Source organism: Fukomys damarensis, unplaced genomic scaffold (genome assembly GCF_012274545.1).
Source record: "Fukomys damarensis isolate Sample0158 unplaced genomic scaffold, DMR_v1.0_HiC HiC_scaffold_23, whole genome shotgun sequence".
Taxonomy (NCBI): Eukaryota; Metazoa; Chordata; class Mammalia; order Rodentia; family Bathyergidae; genus Fukomys; species Fukomys damarensis.
The window spans coordinates 8,616,780-8,635,292 of NW_022900935.1; the positions used below are offsets into that span (position 1 = coordinate 8,616,780).

An 18,513-nucleotide genomic window follows, 5' to 3' on the forward strand; every position below is an offset into this window, starting at 1 on the left:
TTTTTTTTTTTTGGATTTTTGAGGCAGAGTTTCACTGTGTGGTTTAGATTAACCTGGAACTCACTTATGTAGCCCAGGCTGGTCTCGAACTCACAGCAATCCTCCTGCCTCAGCCTCCTGAGTGCTGGGATTACAGGCGTGTGCCACCACGCCTGGCGAACTTTCTATATTCTTAACTGGGTGTTATATACCTGGCTGAATAAATGTGTTTATCAAAATCCATCAGACTATTGTGCTTAAAGGTGTCTGTATTTTACTGAAGATAAGCAATAACTCAGTAAATATTAACATTAGAAAGTAAAAATAAAAATTTTAGACAGATCAATTTAAGTATATCTGTGTTTCTAGAATGCTTTTAAGCATTTTTTGGGAGGTGGTACTGGGGATCAAACTTGGGTCTTTGCGCTTGTGAGGCAGGCAGCGGAACCACTGAGCTAAATCCCTGACTCTTTAAGCATTTTGATATACATTTGGAGGTGATTATAGTCTCCCCTCCTCCTCCTTCATTTTATCCATAGATGAGCCAGTTAGATAACTTGAGTGGGTGACATCATAAAGAATGTGATACATTCTGGCAGTCTTTTAGATGTGCCCTGCTTCAGTTGGGAGGGTTTATTACCAAGCTAGTTGTTGGCAAGAATGGTGGACTGGAGTTTTGCATTTCAGTGGCATGAGCCATCAGAGATACCAGGGAAAGAAAGACAAACAGAAAATTTCCATCCCCTCTTATTTTGTCTTGATGAGTCACCTTCACTTAAATTGTGATATATAGAGGTTGCTGAAGATTTCTGTCAGTGTTGACTTTTCCCTTGGTATATTATTATGAAAATTTTTAAATAAGGAACGAAGCAAGCAAGATGTTTACAGTGAACATCTGTGTGTTTACTACCATTTTTTTTTACCATTAACTTTATATTCTACTAGCTTTGTCCCCATATATACTTACTTACCTATCTATCAAGTCACTATTTTTAAGTGTATTTCAAAGTTTACTTTCCCCCAAGTGCTTCAGTGTGCCTGTCTTTCGCTGAAGTTCACTTTTTTTTTCTGTATTTTTAAAATTTGCTTTAAAATTTTCAGTAAAGCACACAAATCTTAAATTCAGTGCATTGGTTTTTAAAATCTTACTCAAAAGAAGGAAATGTCACACTGTTTGACAAAAACTCATCCAAGCAAGCCTTGCTTTTGGTATCATTAGCTGACTCCTGTGTTCTGCCTACCTCAACATTTATGTCACACTAAACCTTCATTTGCTTGTTTGGATTTTTGGAGATAAGGTCTTGATATATAGTCAGTGCTGACCTTAAACTTATTGTGTAGCCCAGGCTGACGTCAAATTCACCTTCTGCTTCAGCCTCCTGAATGCTGGGATTACAGGCATTGCACCACCATGCTCAGCTAAAAGATTTAAACTACAGATTTATCGCTGCAATTTTTAATTCCAAGTAAAAATAACTGCCTAATGGGGAGGATATAAACTGAATATTCTGTAACTGCTTGTGAAGCAGGGACAAAATATTAGAGTGTAAAAAAGGTTATAAGGTTGTATAATAGGCTGTCTTTGCTAACCACAGAATGACCAGGCCTATCAGTTGAGATTGCTGGATTTGTCCTAATTTAGATGGAGGATAATACTTTGACAGTTGCATGGAGGGATGTGGGAGAGAGGTGAAATAGTAGTATTTGGAAGCTCCAGTGTCCCATTTAATTTAATTTAATGTATTTGGTACCAGGGATTGGACTCAGGACGTTGCGCTTGCGAGGCAAGTGGCAGAACCCCTGAGCTAAATATTCAGCCCCCAGTGTCCCATTTTAGAGCATGAGCTACCTTTCTGTCTCTTTTGTTGACTTTTCCCCACCAGATTTGTTAATTTGAAGTTGATGCATTTGGCTGTGTTTATATTAGCTATAAATGTATCCAGGGATATTTAGTTCAGCTTAAAAGTCATTTCCATTTATTAGTTGGAGGGTATAAAGCTGAATAAAGTAGTTTCTCCCAAAGCCAACATTTTACTTTGCTTTTTTTTTGTTACAGAGGAATGATATCGCCATGGCAATAACAAAATTTGATCAGTTTGACTTTCTCATTGATATTGTTCCAAGAGATGAACTGAAACCTCCAAAGCGTCAGGTGAGCTGGGGAAGGCGTTGTCGTGCTGCTGGCTCCAGAGCCTTGGTGCTCTGCCATCAGCTGTGCTCCCTCCCTCTCGCCACACAAGGCATTTGCTGTCCCTGTTGCTTCTCTTCTCTAATCCACAGCCATCCCTAACATTGTCTTCTCTTACTCATCTATGGATACTTTTAACTCAGTGCCTCGAGGTGCTATTTCAGTGGAAACAGACAAAATGAAAAAGATTTCAGTTAGAAACAGTGGAGTGAGCACATTTCAGCATGTTTTAGGAAGTCTTATCAGAGTTGTTAATCTGGAATGGGAGAACATTCCTTATGAGTTATAGATTTCAGATTTTAAGGAACAGGTTCTCTTGTGTGCACAGCGGTATTTGGAGTGAGTGGACTTTGTTTTCTCTTACTCTGTATCCTGCTTTCCCTACTGCCCTGGCTGCACATAAGAACACATGTTGGGGTTTAACAAATTCCAGGCTCCATCTCTATCAGCTGAATTGGAATCTGTGCTGCTGGGCCCTAGGTATCAGTACTTTTTTAAAGCTCCCAGATGCTTTTAGTGTGCAGCCAGAATTGAGATCCACCACTTAAACTTAATATGTCCTCCTGTCTGCCTCTTTCTTCTGCCTGTCCTCCAGCGGTCACACCAATCATTTTTTCAGCACTTGGTGTATATAGCTCTTAATTATAGTGTAACAGACCCCTGTCCTGTTTAGCTTATTGTTTTAGGCACACAGTTTGCATGACTCACTAGGTGCAGTGGAAACACTTGGGAAATAGTGGCAGAGTCTTGCAGGAGCAAAGCTGTTCCTGGTTCTGCTTGCTTTACTTTGTTAATAAAAATTTAACATTATTTCATAGTTTATTATCCTCAGGAACAGTCATCCAGGTGATGACCATTCTCCCTATTCTCCATATGCTAGCCTGTTAGCAGTCAGAGAAAGTGTAGGACAAATGAGCATCCTAATTGACATTAATTCTGACCCTGTATGAGGGCCTTGGATTAGCAAACCCTGTATCACCTTCTTACTGAAGCAGGGTATGCCTCACTGCGGCTCTTTTTCTGGGCAGTCTTTGCTACTGTAAACATCCTTGACTGGAAGCTGTAAAATGTTCAGAGGAGCTTTCAGTCGGATGTTTACAGCGGCAGGCTGCCACAGTCGTCCCCAGCTGCACATCGGCTTTGAGACATAGCAGGTTTGTGCCCATGGGCTTGATTTCCTCCTCTTGAGGTGTTTCCTCCTCTCTGAGAAGTCACAGCGAGAACTCAGAACACTTCTCTTCCTTCAGAGCAATAATGCACCTGCTTTCCCTGCTGGAATTTTTCCTCTTCCATGTGTTCCTCAGAATCTCCCTTTAAAAATAAGGTGGAAACCTAGATGATGAAATTAGGCCTTGCTCACTTTCATTGTGCAAACTCCTTGTTCTCTGTGAGCTGCCTATTGAATAGACTAGTTGAAAAAAGGGGTCTTTCCTATCCTTTCCTCCACAGAGCTTCTGGCTCTCTTGGGGTATCAGACTCAAAATGCTCTGATCCATCTCCTTTTAAAGTGTGCCTAGCTGAAACAGTTCCTCCTGCCTGGATTTAGTTCTTTGTAGGTGTTCAAGCTATTGATTGGCATCCTATTTAGGACAGCTGCTGCTTGGCCTTTGAAAGGTTAAGATTGCTGAAAGCTGGCCTGAAATTCTAAGATAGCATTTTTAATCCTCTGTAGACATGAAGTTTTCCCAAGCTCCAAATTGGCTGGCACCTCCTAAAGTCCTTTAAAAGCGCCTACTCTCTAAAACTTGTCCTTTCTGAAGGAGGCAGCAGTTCGCTCTTGCTATTAAAGTGAATGTACTTTTTTCCAGTCTGGGGCTGGCTGCGTAACACTGTCACGGCCCTGAGATGTGATGCTGATTATCCTCTGGCATTTTCAGGCTCAGTTTCTGAAAAGATTCCAAGACCAAGCCCTCTGGTTGGAGAGGCCACTCCTGAAGTTGAACAAGTGCTGCATTCGGGATTGATCTAGACCCTCAGGATTTGTTCTAGTGCTTGGGGCCATGTGTCCCTCTTGGGGGAAGGAACTAGCCAGAATATTTAATTGTATGGTCAAGGCCCCTGACTTCTCAGAGATGCTTGGAAATCTCACTTGTTTTCGGGGAAGCAGTAAAGACGGAGAAAGTACAAAGTCACTGAGGTCTGACTTCTGCCCCAGCTATGAGTTGAAAGTTCCTGCCCATTGAAATGTCACTACTTTTCACACATTTCTTAAATCAAGCTTAATCATTCCCTTGCTGGCTTGACCTCCATTGTTAGAATAATAAGTCTTCATAATGCAGAACCTTAGATACACCTCCTTCATCCCAGTGCTGTGAGAACAGTCATGCCATTTCCTCACAATGCAACACAAACCTGTGCACCTCTACTTGGTACTTACTTGTGGTCCTAGACACTACCTAGTTCATCAACCATCTAAGAGGATGAAATAGCATAGGAGAAGCTCTTTATCTGCTTGCACGACTTTTGGCAAAGGGTATTTTAGCTTCTAGAAGGAGTATTTAAAGGGTTTGCATTTTGTCTGGCGGAAAGACCACATTCAATGCTAAATCAGCTGTTGCCAAGGACAGCTAGAGATAGACAATCATAGGTTAGGGCCAGTAAATGCCAATGTCCCCATGTCACCTGACTTCCTGCGAGTTGCTGAGGCTCAGTCCTCTATACAGTACCTTCTCATCATCCAAGAGCTTTCCCAAGTTAGGTCTGGATTTATAGTTTGTGTTTTTAATTAAGCAGGAAGGGTAACTTCAGTGGAAATATATTGAACCTATTTCAACAGTTTTGAAAAAAGCAGTTGGCCTCAGTTTTATGGCTTAAAAGGGTGTCAGTGTTTTACAGCCAGGATTTGGTTGCCAGACTGACCTTTGTTTATAATGATGAAAAGTTGGGGTTGAAATGGATCTGGCGTTGTCATTAAGTTGTTCTAGACATTGAGACTTTGATGATAATAAAAGGGATCTCCCTTTTCTTCTACCTCAGCACGATCACGTTGAGTGTTAACACTGAGTCTGAGGCATAGAATATAAGAACCTAAGTGGTCAGTTTATAGTTATTGACTTGCTGAGCTACCCATAAGGTGATGAATATAGCCATAGCCTGGGTCATGACCCTCAGGGAACCTTATTACGCAGAGATCCAAGTGTTTGAGATGCGAGATATCAGTAGTCCTAGTTCTAGTATCCCACTTACCAGACAAGGGAAAGAATAGTCAGCCCTGTGCTACAGGAAACACCAGCTTTGTCTACACATTATGGGCACAGAATCCTAAAGATAACGAAAGAGAGTTTAGGGACTCTTCTGTCAGTAACAGTTGTGGCAGGTCAAGAGAATTTGTCATACCACCAAGTTGGATTCAGAAAAGTACTTTCCTGCCTCTGTGTTTATGTAAATCCACTCATCATTCATTCAGCAACACTTACTGAGTGCCTGCATGGGAATGATGGGAACAATGGGGAGCCAGAGAGAGAGTATTTGCCCTTGTAGGACTTAGATTTTTAGCAGAACAGCTATCTTTGACATGTGATTACAAAAACAGGTCATGAACACAGTACCTAGAAAGTGGAAGCACATTTCTGGTACCTAGCTTGCTGAGGGTATGAGGTCAATTCTAACTGTAAATCTCTCTGGGGAGCTTTGAGGCAGTGCAGAGGGTCGCCGATCCTTGCAGAACTATCTTTTTTCTCTTTTCTAAAACATGGCAAACAACTTAGAATAGGGAAGTGAATAAACTTAGCTAATATTTTTACTCAGCCAGCCCACATGGTTTTACATTTTGTTGTTTTTCTTGTCCCAGAGGTTGTATGTTTTGTTGTTTTTGTTGTCCCAGGCAGGGGCACTGCATGTCACAGGTGACTCTGGATCAGACGCCGATCTCTGTGTCAGTGGTCCGGGGCTGACCAACCCCAGAACCTCTAGGCTGTAACCATGTTGTAGTGTGTGTAAACATCCTACACTCTCAGCTGTGAGCTCAAGGTGGCTGGGAGAGGGTTGTTTACTCCTTCTGCCATGGAAAACGTCAGCTGAAGAAGGAACAGTCTCTTCACTCAGCAGATTGGACAAAATGCGACCTCCCTAGTCAGCCAAGGCAGCACCCCAGTGGAGAGCTGTCCATCAGGCCCCCTGGGTTGCGCTTCTATGGCTAAGTACAAGCAGAACCAGATGTGATGCTAGATAGACGTGCACTCAGTGACCACAGCTTTTGATGTGCTGTGAAAAGCTGAGCACTCACCTACCAGTGCTTTTGAACCTGAAATCTGAGCCTGAAATTCTAGCTCAGGAAACACCCTGCTCCCCTTTACTCCAGTGTCTCTGAGTGGGTGGGAGCAAAATAAGAAGAGAACTGTCTGGGAGATGGGACCCAGCCTGAGCAGCATGGTGTTTGGGTAGCATCTTCTCAGTGCCAGCAATTAGCAGTGTTCTCAGTCACAGGCCGTGACAGCAGTTACTGACAAGCGCTGCTGGTGCGGGGTATTTAGTTATGGTAATTATTTGCCTGTTTGCAGCTCATCACGCAATGGATGATTACTCAGTACTTCAGAAAATTGGCTGTATGTTTTGTGAAGCCTATAGAATCTGTTATTTTTAGTTTGATTTAGCACAACTGGTCTCTTCGAATTCCACTTTCCTTTGGCTTCAAATGTGGAAAGCTCAGCATTCAGCAGGCAACTGCACATAGCCTGTTTGGGGAAGAGTGGAAATTCACTGTGGCGGTTGCTGAGTCAGTTCTTTTCCTCTTACCTGCCTCTCCTTCTGCCCCACAGGAGGAGGTGCGCCAGTCCGTGACTCCTGCCGAGCCCGTCCAGTACTACTTCACGCTGGCTCAGCAGCCCACTGCTGTCCAAGTCCAGGGGCAGCAACAAGGCCAGCAAACCACCAGCTCCACAACCACCATCCAGCCTGGGCAGATCATCATTGCACAGCCTCAGCAGGGCCAGGTCTGTGAGCAGCTGTTTTGGGTACCCACCCTGTAAGACAGTGCCTCTTAGGTTTGGATAGGGAAAGCTCAACTAGGGCCAAGAGGCAGCCACGTCATTAGAGAACACTGGATTTAAAGTCTGGAGCCCTGAGCTTTTCCCCAGATTCAGCCTCAGAGGCAGTGTCACTGAGTCATCTCTGGACTCCATTTTCCTCATAGGTCAGATGAAGAATGTGCCATGGGCAAGACGATTTTCAGGACCTGAATGAGCTTCCAGATTTTGGAAGGAAAAATAATCTCTCTACTGGGTTCATGAAGAGTTGTAGGATCTCTATAGAAGGTCTTTTCAGTGGACTTTGTGCCTGCTGTCTGTCAGTGCCAGAATTTGTTCTCTAAATGGGGAGATCGGGTCACTGCCAACTTGTATACTTTCTTCTCTTCTCTCATTTCTTCTGTCCCACCATATTTGTGTCAGGTGACGTCTTACAATAGTAATCAGAGGATTCTCTCTCCTGTGGAACAGAATGAGAGACTATAGAGGACTTGGTACTGTGAGCTCTGAATGCAGAAAATTATTTATTTATCACACAGTGAGCATCTTCTGTAAGTCTTATGATAGGTATTGCGGTTACAAGCATGAATAAAACAGTCCTGATTTTCAAGGAATTCACAGTCTAGTTGGGGCTACAAAGGCCGTATCATTATGTGAGAAGTGTAAGGCATGCTTACCAAATATTTTGTGAGCACATCTAAAGAAGTTTCTAACAAGATGTGAGGAGAGGGTTAGGGAAGGTCCCTGAAGAGAATGATGTGAGCCTTGGAGGAAACACCAGAAGTTAATAAAGTGGGACAGAATGGTATTGCCAGTAGAGGGCACAGCACTAAAGCTTAAGGGTAAGAAGTAATGCAGGGGCCATCTAGGCAAGTCCCGGGAGCGCGCCTGGAGAATCTTACATATTCTAGTAAGGAGCTGGGTTTGCCTAGAAGAAAACAACAGAGATGTATTCAAATATTAATTGTAAATTTAGGTTTATTCTTCACCATACTGGAAATTTTTTGAGTGCTTGCTCTATGTCAGGTGCTGTGCTGTGCTAGGCAGGAGGGGTTCAAAGATGATTACCTCCCAGTCTGTGCCCCAAGGCACTCACTGCGGTATGATGCCCAAGGGACCAGCTGCGGCTCATGCTTGTGCCTCTGCAGTGTGGGAGCTTTACCTGCCAAAGGCTTTACCCCTTCACAGACCGAATATCAAGGGAGTCTGCCAAGGGCTGGCCCTGACTGGCTGATCATCCTAAGAAGCTCATAGCTGTTGTACCCTGACAGCAGGGCACACCATACGTGATTTGGCAGCTGCCATGCTAACACAAGCCCTCATTTTCCTGAAATGATTTAGAAACACCTTGGGAATCCTCTCGGGAAAATTGGGTTGATATAGTACAGTGATGAGTTGGCAGCATACCTTTTTTTTTAGTCAGCAAGAATTTTCATCTGTCATCTTCTCTGCCAAGCCAGACCTGCTTGGCCTGGAGTTGATAAGAGTTGTGAGGATGGTGAAGTTAGTCCCTCCCAGCTGTTGTTTTAATGTCCTGCTGCTTCAGGGGGGCCTCATGCTGGGTCACACCTCCCTGGACCTGTAGTGTTGGCTATTTCAAATTGAGTACAAATATCCTGTATAAGACAGGATACATATTAAAGCAAATTTGGGTGGAATGCATAATTTGCTAAAGTAAATTCTGGGCTTCTTATAAATTGGGAACTTACTTCTGGAGGTTTGGGGTTAGGCCCAGTTGTAGATTGTGGTTTGAAAATGAAAGAAATGCTTCCTATTGTCCTAGCCATCACAGGTACTTTTACTGAGAACTCTGTTTTTCTTCCTACCCTTCTCTAGTTTACAGTAATTTCTCTTTATTTGGTAATCCCTAAATCTCGTCTGTACTTCCCAGAATACATCTCCTTCACTTACAACTTTATGTGCATAACATCCAGTAGACTTAATGCAGTGAGAATTAAGAACACTGGAATAACATCAGCTGAAGCCCATGGTTCATTGAGACTAAGATTTGTCTTATTGATGTGATTCTTAGTTCGGACTGGGGAAAGCCATTTCCAAATTGGAGTGGGTTAAAGCCATGGGACTAGGAGCAAATATAGGTGTAGTTTAAAGGTCTCCAGCCACCTCCATCCACTACCACCAGATGAGCCGTTCTCTGGGTAATATGTAAAGGAAACATCAAGGGCTAACATTTTGAGATTATTAAGGAATGATTGACACTTCTGTCAGTTCAAGTCTTTACCATCTCACCAAAGAATAAGCTTCATAGGACTACCTGCCACTCCAAATATGAGACACTGAATCTGCCAAGTCATACATGTTAGACATTTTTCCTAAATCTGAGATTGCCATTTCTAGAAAGTTAAAGTTCTTGCTTTACTGAATTCTGTTAATCAAAGGTAGGCTCTGTTAAGAGTCAGATCTTGGGCTGGGGATTTAGTTCGGTGCCATGCCTGCCTCATAAGTGCAAGGTACTAAGTTCGATCCCCAGTAGCCACTCACCAAAACGTCTGGTCTTAACAGCATTTACTTCTCCTGTGGGAAGCCATGCTGTGGTCCATAGCAGCTGTGTAGCTTGAATGGAGTGTAAAAGCCAGTGTTCACTTACGCCCAGCCTCGGAGATGAGCCCATGTACTTTATTTACCTGGCAGTGTCTGTATGCCTAAGAAGGAGTCCAGGTTCCTGAACTTAGTAAATTTATATAGACTCCCATTTTCCTTTTTTCCCCCACTAAATTCACATGCTTCAGGTTTGACTTTGGCCATTTCTCACCTAAACTGTAATGATTACTTTTGATGATGAACTGTCATAGTTACTTTTGATTTTTTTTTTCCTGTGCTGTATGTACCTTACCTTTATTGGAGGAGCTGTGAAAAGTTGCAGTATTTGAAACATGAATTTTATGTGTGAGGTTCAGACAAATATTCTACATTATGAGCCCAAAAATTGGGTTGGCTTTCCCATCACATTTCAGAGAGTAACTTTAATAATGTCCTTGTTAGCCAGAGGACTCTCTGGGTTGAGGGTTCTTAGTAGTGTTGAGTTGTTTAGGCAATAACTAAGAGGGTACTAACTTGGTAGTCCTACGGGCTCAGCCAGAGCTCAAACAGCTTTCTCTTGACTCTTCTTTCCAGACCACACCTGTGACGATGCAGGTCGGAGAAGGTCAGCAGGTACAGATTGTCCAGGCCCAGCCACAGGGTCAAGCCCAGCAGGCCCAGAGTGGCACAGGACAGACCATGCAGGTGATGCAGCAGATCATCACTAACACGGGAGAGATCCAGCAGATCCCGGTAAGCCTTCCCCTAGGCCTGAATGGCTCCCTCTCAGCTGATTTCATAAATCATCTTACACCTGAACTCACTTCTGTGCATGTATGTGTGTATGTGTGCACATGTATTTCTTGCATTTTTAATCTATATTCCTACTATGCCCTCCCCACCTTGCTTCACTTGCTTTCACTTTACTTTAATCTGGGTTCAGGTTCACCCCTGTATAGAACCACTTGAGCAGCTTCTCAACTTGCCCTCACTCCACCCTTAAAGAACTATCATGCTAACCACTGTATCATGCCAACGCTCAAAGGCCCCATAAAGCAGTCTTATCTTTTGATTAGCAGAGAATAAAAGGGAGGTATATAGAGAAGGCCATATATGTCTTGTTGCTTGTTCATGAGTCAGTTACCAGTGGAGCATGCAGCAAAGTATATTTTTTGGGCTTTTATTTAACTTACTTCTTCCACTCTAACAACTGCTTCCTGTGTGTCTTGAGAGATATTGTTTCTTAGATTTGTCAGTTGTTTTGTTTGGTGGGGGGTACTGGGGATTGAACTTGGGCCCTCATGCTTGCAAGGCAGGCGGCAGAACCACTGAGCCAAATCCCCGGCCCTGATTTGTCAGTTTTTTACTTAAACTTGTGCTTTATTAGGGAAAGAAAAAAAATCATTGTGCTAACACTTGCAAGCTTAACACTTTGGTCATTTTCCCATCAAAAGCCGGAAAATAAATGATATGGAGCTGTCTTTATGAAGTGTAGCCTCAAATGTAGAGGCTCACTTGAACTTTTTTGGCCACTTCTTTTAAAAAAAGCTCAAAAATTATCCTCAGCTCTGTTTTAAGTACTTTTATTCCTCTTAAATTACAGAGTAATGGGTCAAGAGAAAGCTTAGGAAAGTGATTTGTTTCTGTCTGTGTCTCTATTGTGCACACAGCACCAATTTCAAGTGACTCAGCTCTACCTTTCCTCATTGTTTCAGCCCCAAGACCTCCCTTGAATGGTTCTTACTTTTTCATGTTAAGGCACCAAAACAAGGTCATTAAAACCAAAGAAAAGCCCCTACCTTGCAGTAACTTTAATCCTTTGTAGCACAAAGCTTTAGCCCAGAAGATTTGCTGCAGAATTCACAACCTCATGCTCACTGGTCTCAATATATGCCCAGGAGCCTGCATTTCCAGACTGTTTAGGCTGTTCAGCAGGGTGCCTATAATAGTGATAACCTTCAGGACAGAGACTTTATTTCCCTCGATGCCCAACAGGTAGGCTTGTTTGCTCTGTAATTAAGTAAAAAGGCTGTGAGGAGCATCAGACCTGCCCTATCTTGGAGAACTAAGGTACAAAGGATCATCAGATGACTTGACCTAAGCCTAAAAAAGAAAAGCTCCTCACTTCTGTCTCTGAAGTACATGGAACCATTTGGCTCATGGCTTTTCTGTCACATTAAGGTTTTGCAAAGGGCTATTCCCAGCTAGAAAATTCAAAATCCCTGTGGCTCTCAATGTATTCCCCCCACCCCTGGGACAAGACTGTAGTCTTTCATCCTGGGTCCCTGGGTTGGAGTTCTGGTGACTCCTGGGATTAGCTACTGTCAGTCTCAGCAGATGAGGTTCCCCAGCCTCACCCCAACTGCCCTAGTCCCCAATAACATCTTAATGTTGTAGCCTGGAAGCTGCATTATAGGATTTTGTTGGAAGTGTGTGCTTGGCGCCACTACTTCCCAACAGCCCCTCTTGGCACAGTCTCAGGAAAGAAGTGACTGCAAGTCACAGCACTCTTGCCCTGTTTCCTCTGAACCAGATTCTTAATGGGTTTAGAGTTTGTGTCCCTGCATCTTGCCTCCATCAGACACTTCTGGAATCTTGTGCCAAGAATTTCAAGTTTTTTTTCAGTGGTTTGGATCTTTTGAGGCCGAAAGTGTTGGAAAAGTGTTTGATTTACCACTGTATCCAGAAGTGCAGCTTCATCCCTGCAGCAGGCTGCTTGTAGAAGTAAAGTTCCTGTGGTGAAGTTAGTGCTTGATGGCCAGGATGCGATTTGCTGTAGGCCAATCAGGCATAACTTGCCTATCAGCTTGAAGAAGCTTTCCCTTTTAACAGAGGCAGGCTGGGCAGCCAAGAGGCTGGTTTTTGGGCCCCCTAGGTAGTCACCTGTGGCCCCCAGTACCTTTCGGCCCCTAAGTCACTCGTGTGAATGTCTGTTGTCCATCCTCTGCTGCCCACTGTCTGCTGAGTGATAGTTCCTCACATTATAATTGCCTCTGTCCTCCCTTTATCCACAGCTCCAAGCACTAATACTTTCATGGCACACTGGAGCATTAAGAACCTGAGTTAAGGCTTTTAGCACACAATTAAATGCAGTCTGTGGTATTATTGTATTATCTGAGACTTAATCGTAAGCATGAGGGAGTTTAAGGGCACTTTTGTAGCTTCGGTTTCCCGTGATGGGGTTTTTCTGTGAAAGGTTTATTGATTCTGCTTTCCCAGGGGAGGTGTTTGGCCAGAAGCTAGTGCTGAACACCAAGGATCCTGAGTCCCACAGACCCTCATTGGTCCTGGCTCATGGGGACAGAGATAATAGAAGCAGACCAGCCTTTTCCTCCACAGTATGCAGCATAGGATTGGCCAGTACTCATGCTGTGACACAGAATGTTTTGGGTTCCTGGTGGAACTGGAACTCTGCACAATCTTGGAAAGTCTGGAGATGGAGGGGAAAGAGGCCCACTCTCAAAGTATAGACATTCTGATAAGGTCAGGACAGTCCTTAGGATAATTGTTTAGATGAGCTCTGATTAAACAGTCGAGAGCCCCCAATTGAGGAACACACAGCCATGATGTTCTCATATGTATGACAAGATCTTCTGGGAATTTTTTCCAAGTCCATTTAGAGAATATGTCATTTGTATTATGTGACTTATAGGTAGAGGTGTTGTTATGTTGTTTACATTGACCTCTGTTTAAAAGGATCTTTTCTTCAGAGGGCTTGCGAGGGAGAGGACAGTCAACCTGTCTGGTCGTGGGAAACGTGCCTGTGAGATTGACCTGAGCCCCCTGTGGTCTCTCTGTCCCTGCCCCTGACAGGTACAGCTGAATGCCGGCCAGCTTCAGTATATCCGCTTAGCCCAGCCTGTATCAGGCACTCAAGTTGTGCAGGGACAGATCCAGACGCTTGCCACCAATGCCCAACAGGTATGTACCAGACAGACACGGGGCTCGAGCTGGAGACAAGCAGCAACTGGCTGGCATCCGGTTGGAGAGAAGTGCTTCAGGACAACTCTTACCACTTCAGCCTTCAACGAGGGCCACCCACCATCATACCCCGATCCGTTCTGCTGCCCAAGAATGGATGGGAGTAATGGGAAGGTTGGATTCAAAGGGTGTCTCTTGGATTTTGTTCTCAAGGGAAGAAGAGGAATACAAACCAGAGGAAGCTGTGAGGGTACCTGAAAGAAGCCTTATATGTGCATGTGCACGCCAGGCTGGAAGTAGCTTAATGCTCATCTTTAAATCTGAGTGGCTACGGTGTTCTGGCACCTTCTGTTCCCTCTGGAAAATTCAGTCTTAGCCTACCTCTGCATGCACACCTGGCCAAAAAATGTCCCCTTATCTCCTCCCCTTGCTTGCAGTGTTGAACACTGTGAATCACAGGGTCAAGGAGGCTGCCCCAGTCTTGGAGGGTTGAGGGACATGGATATCCTTTGCAGAGGTTGGGGGATTCTGGTCAAGGGGAGACATTTAATGGATTCTTTTGCCTCAGAACCAAAAAAAGCAGCAATCGTTTAAGAGCTGGACCTGTCTGGCCCAGTTGCATTTCTGGTGATGCATCTATTGACAGTGGTGACAGAGCTGAGTTTGTAGAGCAGCTCATTTGGGAACATAGGAGGAATGAGCCAAAAGTAAGGCTTCTGAGTTCCACATAGTCTCGTTAAATGCTCATTAAAGGGCCCCTTTCTTACTCTCTGCTCATCTGTGGATGTGGGTTTTTCCATAGTTTTCCTTGGGGCTCAGTGACACTGATTCACATTTTAAGACTGGCCACACCGTTGGGTCCCTCTCCATTCATTCATTCATTTATGGACTCAGTACCTTGCGCTTGTGAGGCAGGTGGTGGAACCACTGAGCTAAATCCCTAGCCCTGCAGCCTTAAAATTTTTTTTTTTCGGCCAGGCATATTTCAAGGTTAGCCTGAAATACAAAGTGAAACCGTCTCCCAGAAAAAAAAAAAAAAAAAAATCCCCCTCCCTACTCCCAAAGCTTGTAAGATTCTTCTCAAGATTCTCGAAGTTTTTTATGGCATGGGAATGGGAAAGAATGAAATAGGTTCTTGGTTTCTCAAAGGTCACTTAGGGGGCAGAACTAAAGCCAGAATATAGAGTTGGGATAAAAGCAGGGTAGGCCAGAAGGCAGTAAAAATGTCTACAACAACATGTAATTGTGACAACCTACCATTTAGTAGGTGTTCAATAAATGTTGAGTGGATTCCAAACAAATAATATTTGTGTGATTTAAAGGTAAAATGAGATTTTCTTTTCAGCTGCTCTGAATGGCAGTCCTGTGGGCCACGTGGCACAATTAGCCTTCTTATCTATAAGGAGAATTTTCCCTTTGTCTGAGGCTCATTCATTCTGCAGACATTTCTTGAACACTTACTTTGCACTGGAAGTTTAAAGCTCCTGCCCTCAAGCAGCTTATAGCCCTTGGAAGAAGGTCCCAGAATGAGGAAGAGTAGTACAAAATTTATATGAAGTCCTTTGTCACTTGTCCCCTTTCTTGCTCCTCATAGCCTCCTGGGTAAGCCTGCACGGCTTGTTTTTGGCTGCCACGAGGATACTCGAGAGCACAGGCCTTACCTTACAGGTTGGCTGTGAGCATTCCAGGAGCTGGTAGAGAAAGGCTATTGCCAGTCAAATGTTCCATACACAAAACATGCACAGGCTCTGGTCTTTGTATTTTATCAAGCTGTTCCCAGCAGTTGTCAGTATATGCTGCAATCTACATGTCAGTAGATTTATTTAAAAATCCCTACACTTGATTTTTAAGTGCATGTGCTAAGTGGCTTTCTTGCTGTACCCATTGTCCCTCCCCCCCCTCCTTCCCTTGGCCCAGAGTTTCTGCACATTGGCTCTCTCAGAAAAGTACTTCGTAGGTTTGCCGTGATGGCTGCCAAGGCCAAGGCCAAGGCCACTGTTTGCCAGGGTGTTTCATATTCCACTCAGATAATCTGAGTGATACAGGTTTGGTTTGGATCCCACCTTCCAAGATGAAAGGGACCATTCACTGCCCAGCATTTTAAAATCTGCCTTCATTGGCTGAAAGATGGACTCTTAGGGCTTCTACCCAAAACCATTGTTACACCTTGTTTTGTGAAAACCAAGGAGCTAGGTAGGTATTCTTGAGGTGAGGGGTGGTTGCAGGAGGAGGAGTGCAGTAAGAGGTATGAGTCTAGAAGTTGTCTCATACACGCTCCAGGGTTCTGTGTGCTGTGGTGCCAACTCTTTGGGGTAACTGTCAGTGGTAGGAGATTGGGGGTGAGGGGCCTTGCTTTCCAACCCTCATTGAGCACGTGCTTGGTGCCAGGCCTCATTCTGGGCACTGGATAGGCATGGTCTCATTTGGGCTTTGTGGGTGGTGGGCTGGTAGAGCAGACCCTGCAGCTGACATGCCCACTCTGTCATCTTGCATCCCACAGATTACACAGACAGAGGTCCAGCAAGGACAGCAGCAGTTCAGCCAGTTCACAGATGGACAGGTAGGACACCCAGTTTGGGCAGAGTCAAAGGGCAAGGAGTTGGGGGGAACGAGGTCACAGGTGATACCTGGGTTTGCATGGTTAGAGCAACTGTCCTGTCCTCTACTGACAATGAATAGACAGAACTTGTTTTAAAAGGTACAGTCTTTTAAGTCAAGGCATGTATCCTTTAGATTTATAGACATCTGAGAGCTCAAATAATCTTAAACATTAGTAGCCCAAATTGCCATTTTGCAGATGAGTAAACTAAGCCCTAGAGGTAGGAAGTGCCTTTTATGTAAGCAGTCAGCTGTTCATTGCAGAGCCAAAGCCAGATTAGAATGCAAGTCTCCTGTTTCCCCCTCTAGGATTTTCCCCCCTAAGCCATGATGATGCTTTGTAATAGCACATACAGTATTAGTTGAAATGCAGCCAACCTATGGCCTTTGTGGTCTCTGGGTGCCTGGAGTTCAGTAATTCTAAATGCATGTAAGGAAAGAATCTTTCCTTTTCTTGCTGCTTTTCCCTCAAAATACTGAGACCTATAGGATGATAAATCCAAACTTGTGTTCTTTGCTGCCCAAAAGAGAAGAGCTAGCGTTGGCACCCCCCTGTGACGTCTGGCAGTCCCAGGTGTCATACTTTCGTGCCAGGGCTCCTATGGATGGGGGTCCTAGCTTTCAGTTTCTTTTGGGAGCCTCTGAGAAATCAGAAGGTCAGGAGGGCCTAATCTTAAGGGCTGTGAGTGCCTTGTCACCATATGGGGTTGGCTGTCGTTAAGTGTTTAACACCAGATCACCTCCTTCGTGGGGCCTGGGTAGGAAATGCAGGTGCAGTTCAGTGTCAGACTGAGCCAGGTATGCAGAGGAGAGCAGGCAAGGGGGTAATCACTACTGCCCCTGCCAGTGAGTGCCAAGACTTGCGGAAATGCTGACTTTCGAGCTGCTGCTACACTGGTCGAATTGCTTGTGTTTGTCAACAGAGGAACAGTGTACAGCAAGCTCAAGGCTCTGAGCTAACAGGAGAGGCAGAGCCCAGAGAAGTGAAAGCCACAGGAAATGCAACTCCCTGCACCTCCTCCCTGCCCGGTACACATTCCCCCTCACACCAGGCTGGTGCCTCCTGTGTCTGCTGCTCCCAGCCCCAGCAGAGCGCCACACCCCCCTCCTCCCTCTGATGCCTTGCAGTGGATAGTTGTTGAGATATCTGGGTACCCCAACCAGCTTGAGACCCATAGGGAGCTTCATGCCCGTCTCCCAGGATGACCTCACTCTCTCTTCTCCACCCCCTGCAGCAGCTCTACCAGATCCAGCAAGTCACCATGCCTGCGGGCCAGGACCTCGCCCAGCCCATGTTCATCCAATCAGCCAACCAGCCCTCCGACGGGCAGGCCCCTCAGGTGACTGGCGACTGAGGGCCCGAGCTAGCAAGGCCAAGGACACCCAACACGATTTTTGCCATATAGCCCCAGGCAGTGGGTACAGCCTCCCTCCCCAGAGGACCCTGACGACCTCAGCGCCTCCTGCAGGCTAGGACACTGGTGCACTACACCCCACGCCTGGGGGCCAAGATTCTTCAACAGAAAGATGCAATATTTTTTACTTCCTTTTTTTCCCAAGGAATCAATATTTCATTATGTTGAGCTGTGTGTCCCATGCTATGAAATGAGAATATTAAATAACATATTTATGGCATTTTCTTGAAGCATGTGGTTAAAGAAATACTTCATTTTTCTTTCTTTTTTTGGTTCTCATTGCCACTTCTCTTAGGAACAGATCTCCTAAGGGTGCATGAGATTTTCTGACTCTTGAAACAGCTGCTGTCCCAAGATTTGCCTCCGTGTTCTGCCCTCAGACTGAACTGGTGAATGTGTTAGCTTCTTTTTCACTAGTTCTCTTCCCATCCCCAAGCTCACCTCTGAGCTCTGTATTTATATGCAGAGGCCACAGAAACATTCCTTGTGTTTAGGAGATGAACTCATTCCCCACGGAGAGCAGATGGTTTCATTCCTTCAGCCTTCTCTCCCAGGGACCCGAGGAGACTAGAACTTTGTGAATTTTGCCTCCCCAATTTTATTTTTTAAATGCATTAAAAATTGCGCTAGTCTCCTTTTCTGCATGGACTTCAAACTGCATGAAATGCAATAAATCTCATTTTCGATACTCTGGAGTTGGTTTCTGTATGTGGGGACATCATGGGCCACTTTTCTCACAGAAGACTTGGAAAGCTTTGTCCTCAGTTGGGGTATCTGAAAGAAGAGACACCCTTGTGAGGAGGGGTGTCCAAAACTCCTAACTGGACTACCACACAAGTATCTCTACTAGAAAACGCTGGCCCTGTCCTACAAACAAGGGCCAGGGCAAATTCCTCTAGTCTTGCCT

The 18,513-nt window shown here is 44.7% G+C and overlaps 1 protein-coding gene across 3 annotated transcripts in view; it reads left to right on the top strand.

Annotated features, from left to right (window-relative positions):
- Nfyc (nuclear transcription factor Y subunit gamma) overlaps window positions 1–18,264 on the top strand; it is a 65,107-nt gene extending 46,843 nt beyond the window's left edge. For all 3 annotated transcript variants that reach the window (XM_010625929.3, XM_033767290.1, XM_010625930.3), the window contains exons 5-10: window positions 2,036–2,131; window positions 6,925–7,098; window positions 10,267–10,425; window positions 13,486–13,593; window positions 16,094–16,153; window positions 17,427–18,264. In XM_010625929.3, the coding sequence (XP_010624231.1) occupies window positions 2,036–2,131; window positions 6,925–7,098; window positions 10,267–10,425; window positions 13,486–13,593; window positions 16,094–16,153; window positions 17,427–17,546 (717 nt within the window). In that variant the 3' untranslated portion in view covers window positions 17,547–18,264. The remainder of the gene's footprint in view (window positions 1–2,035; window positions 2,132–6,924; window positions 7,099–10,266; window positions 10,426–13,485; window positions 13,594–16,093; window positions 16,154–17,426) is intronic.
- The last annotated feature ends 249 nt before the right edge of the window (window positions 18,265–18,513 follow it).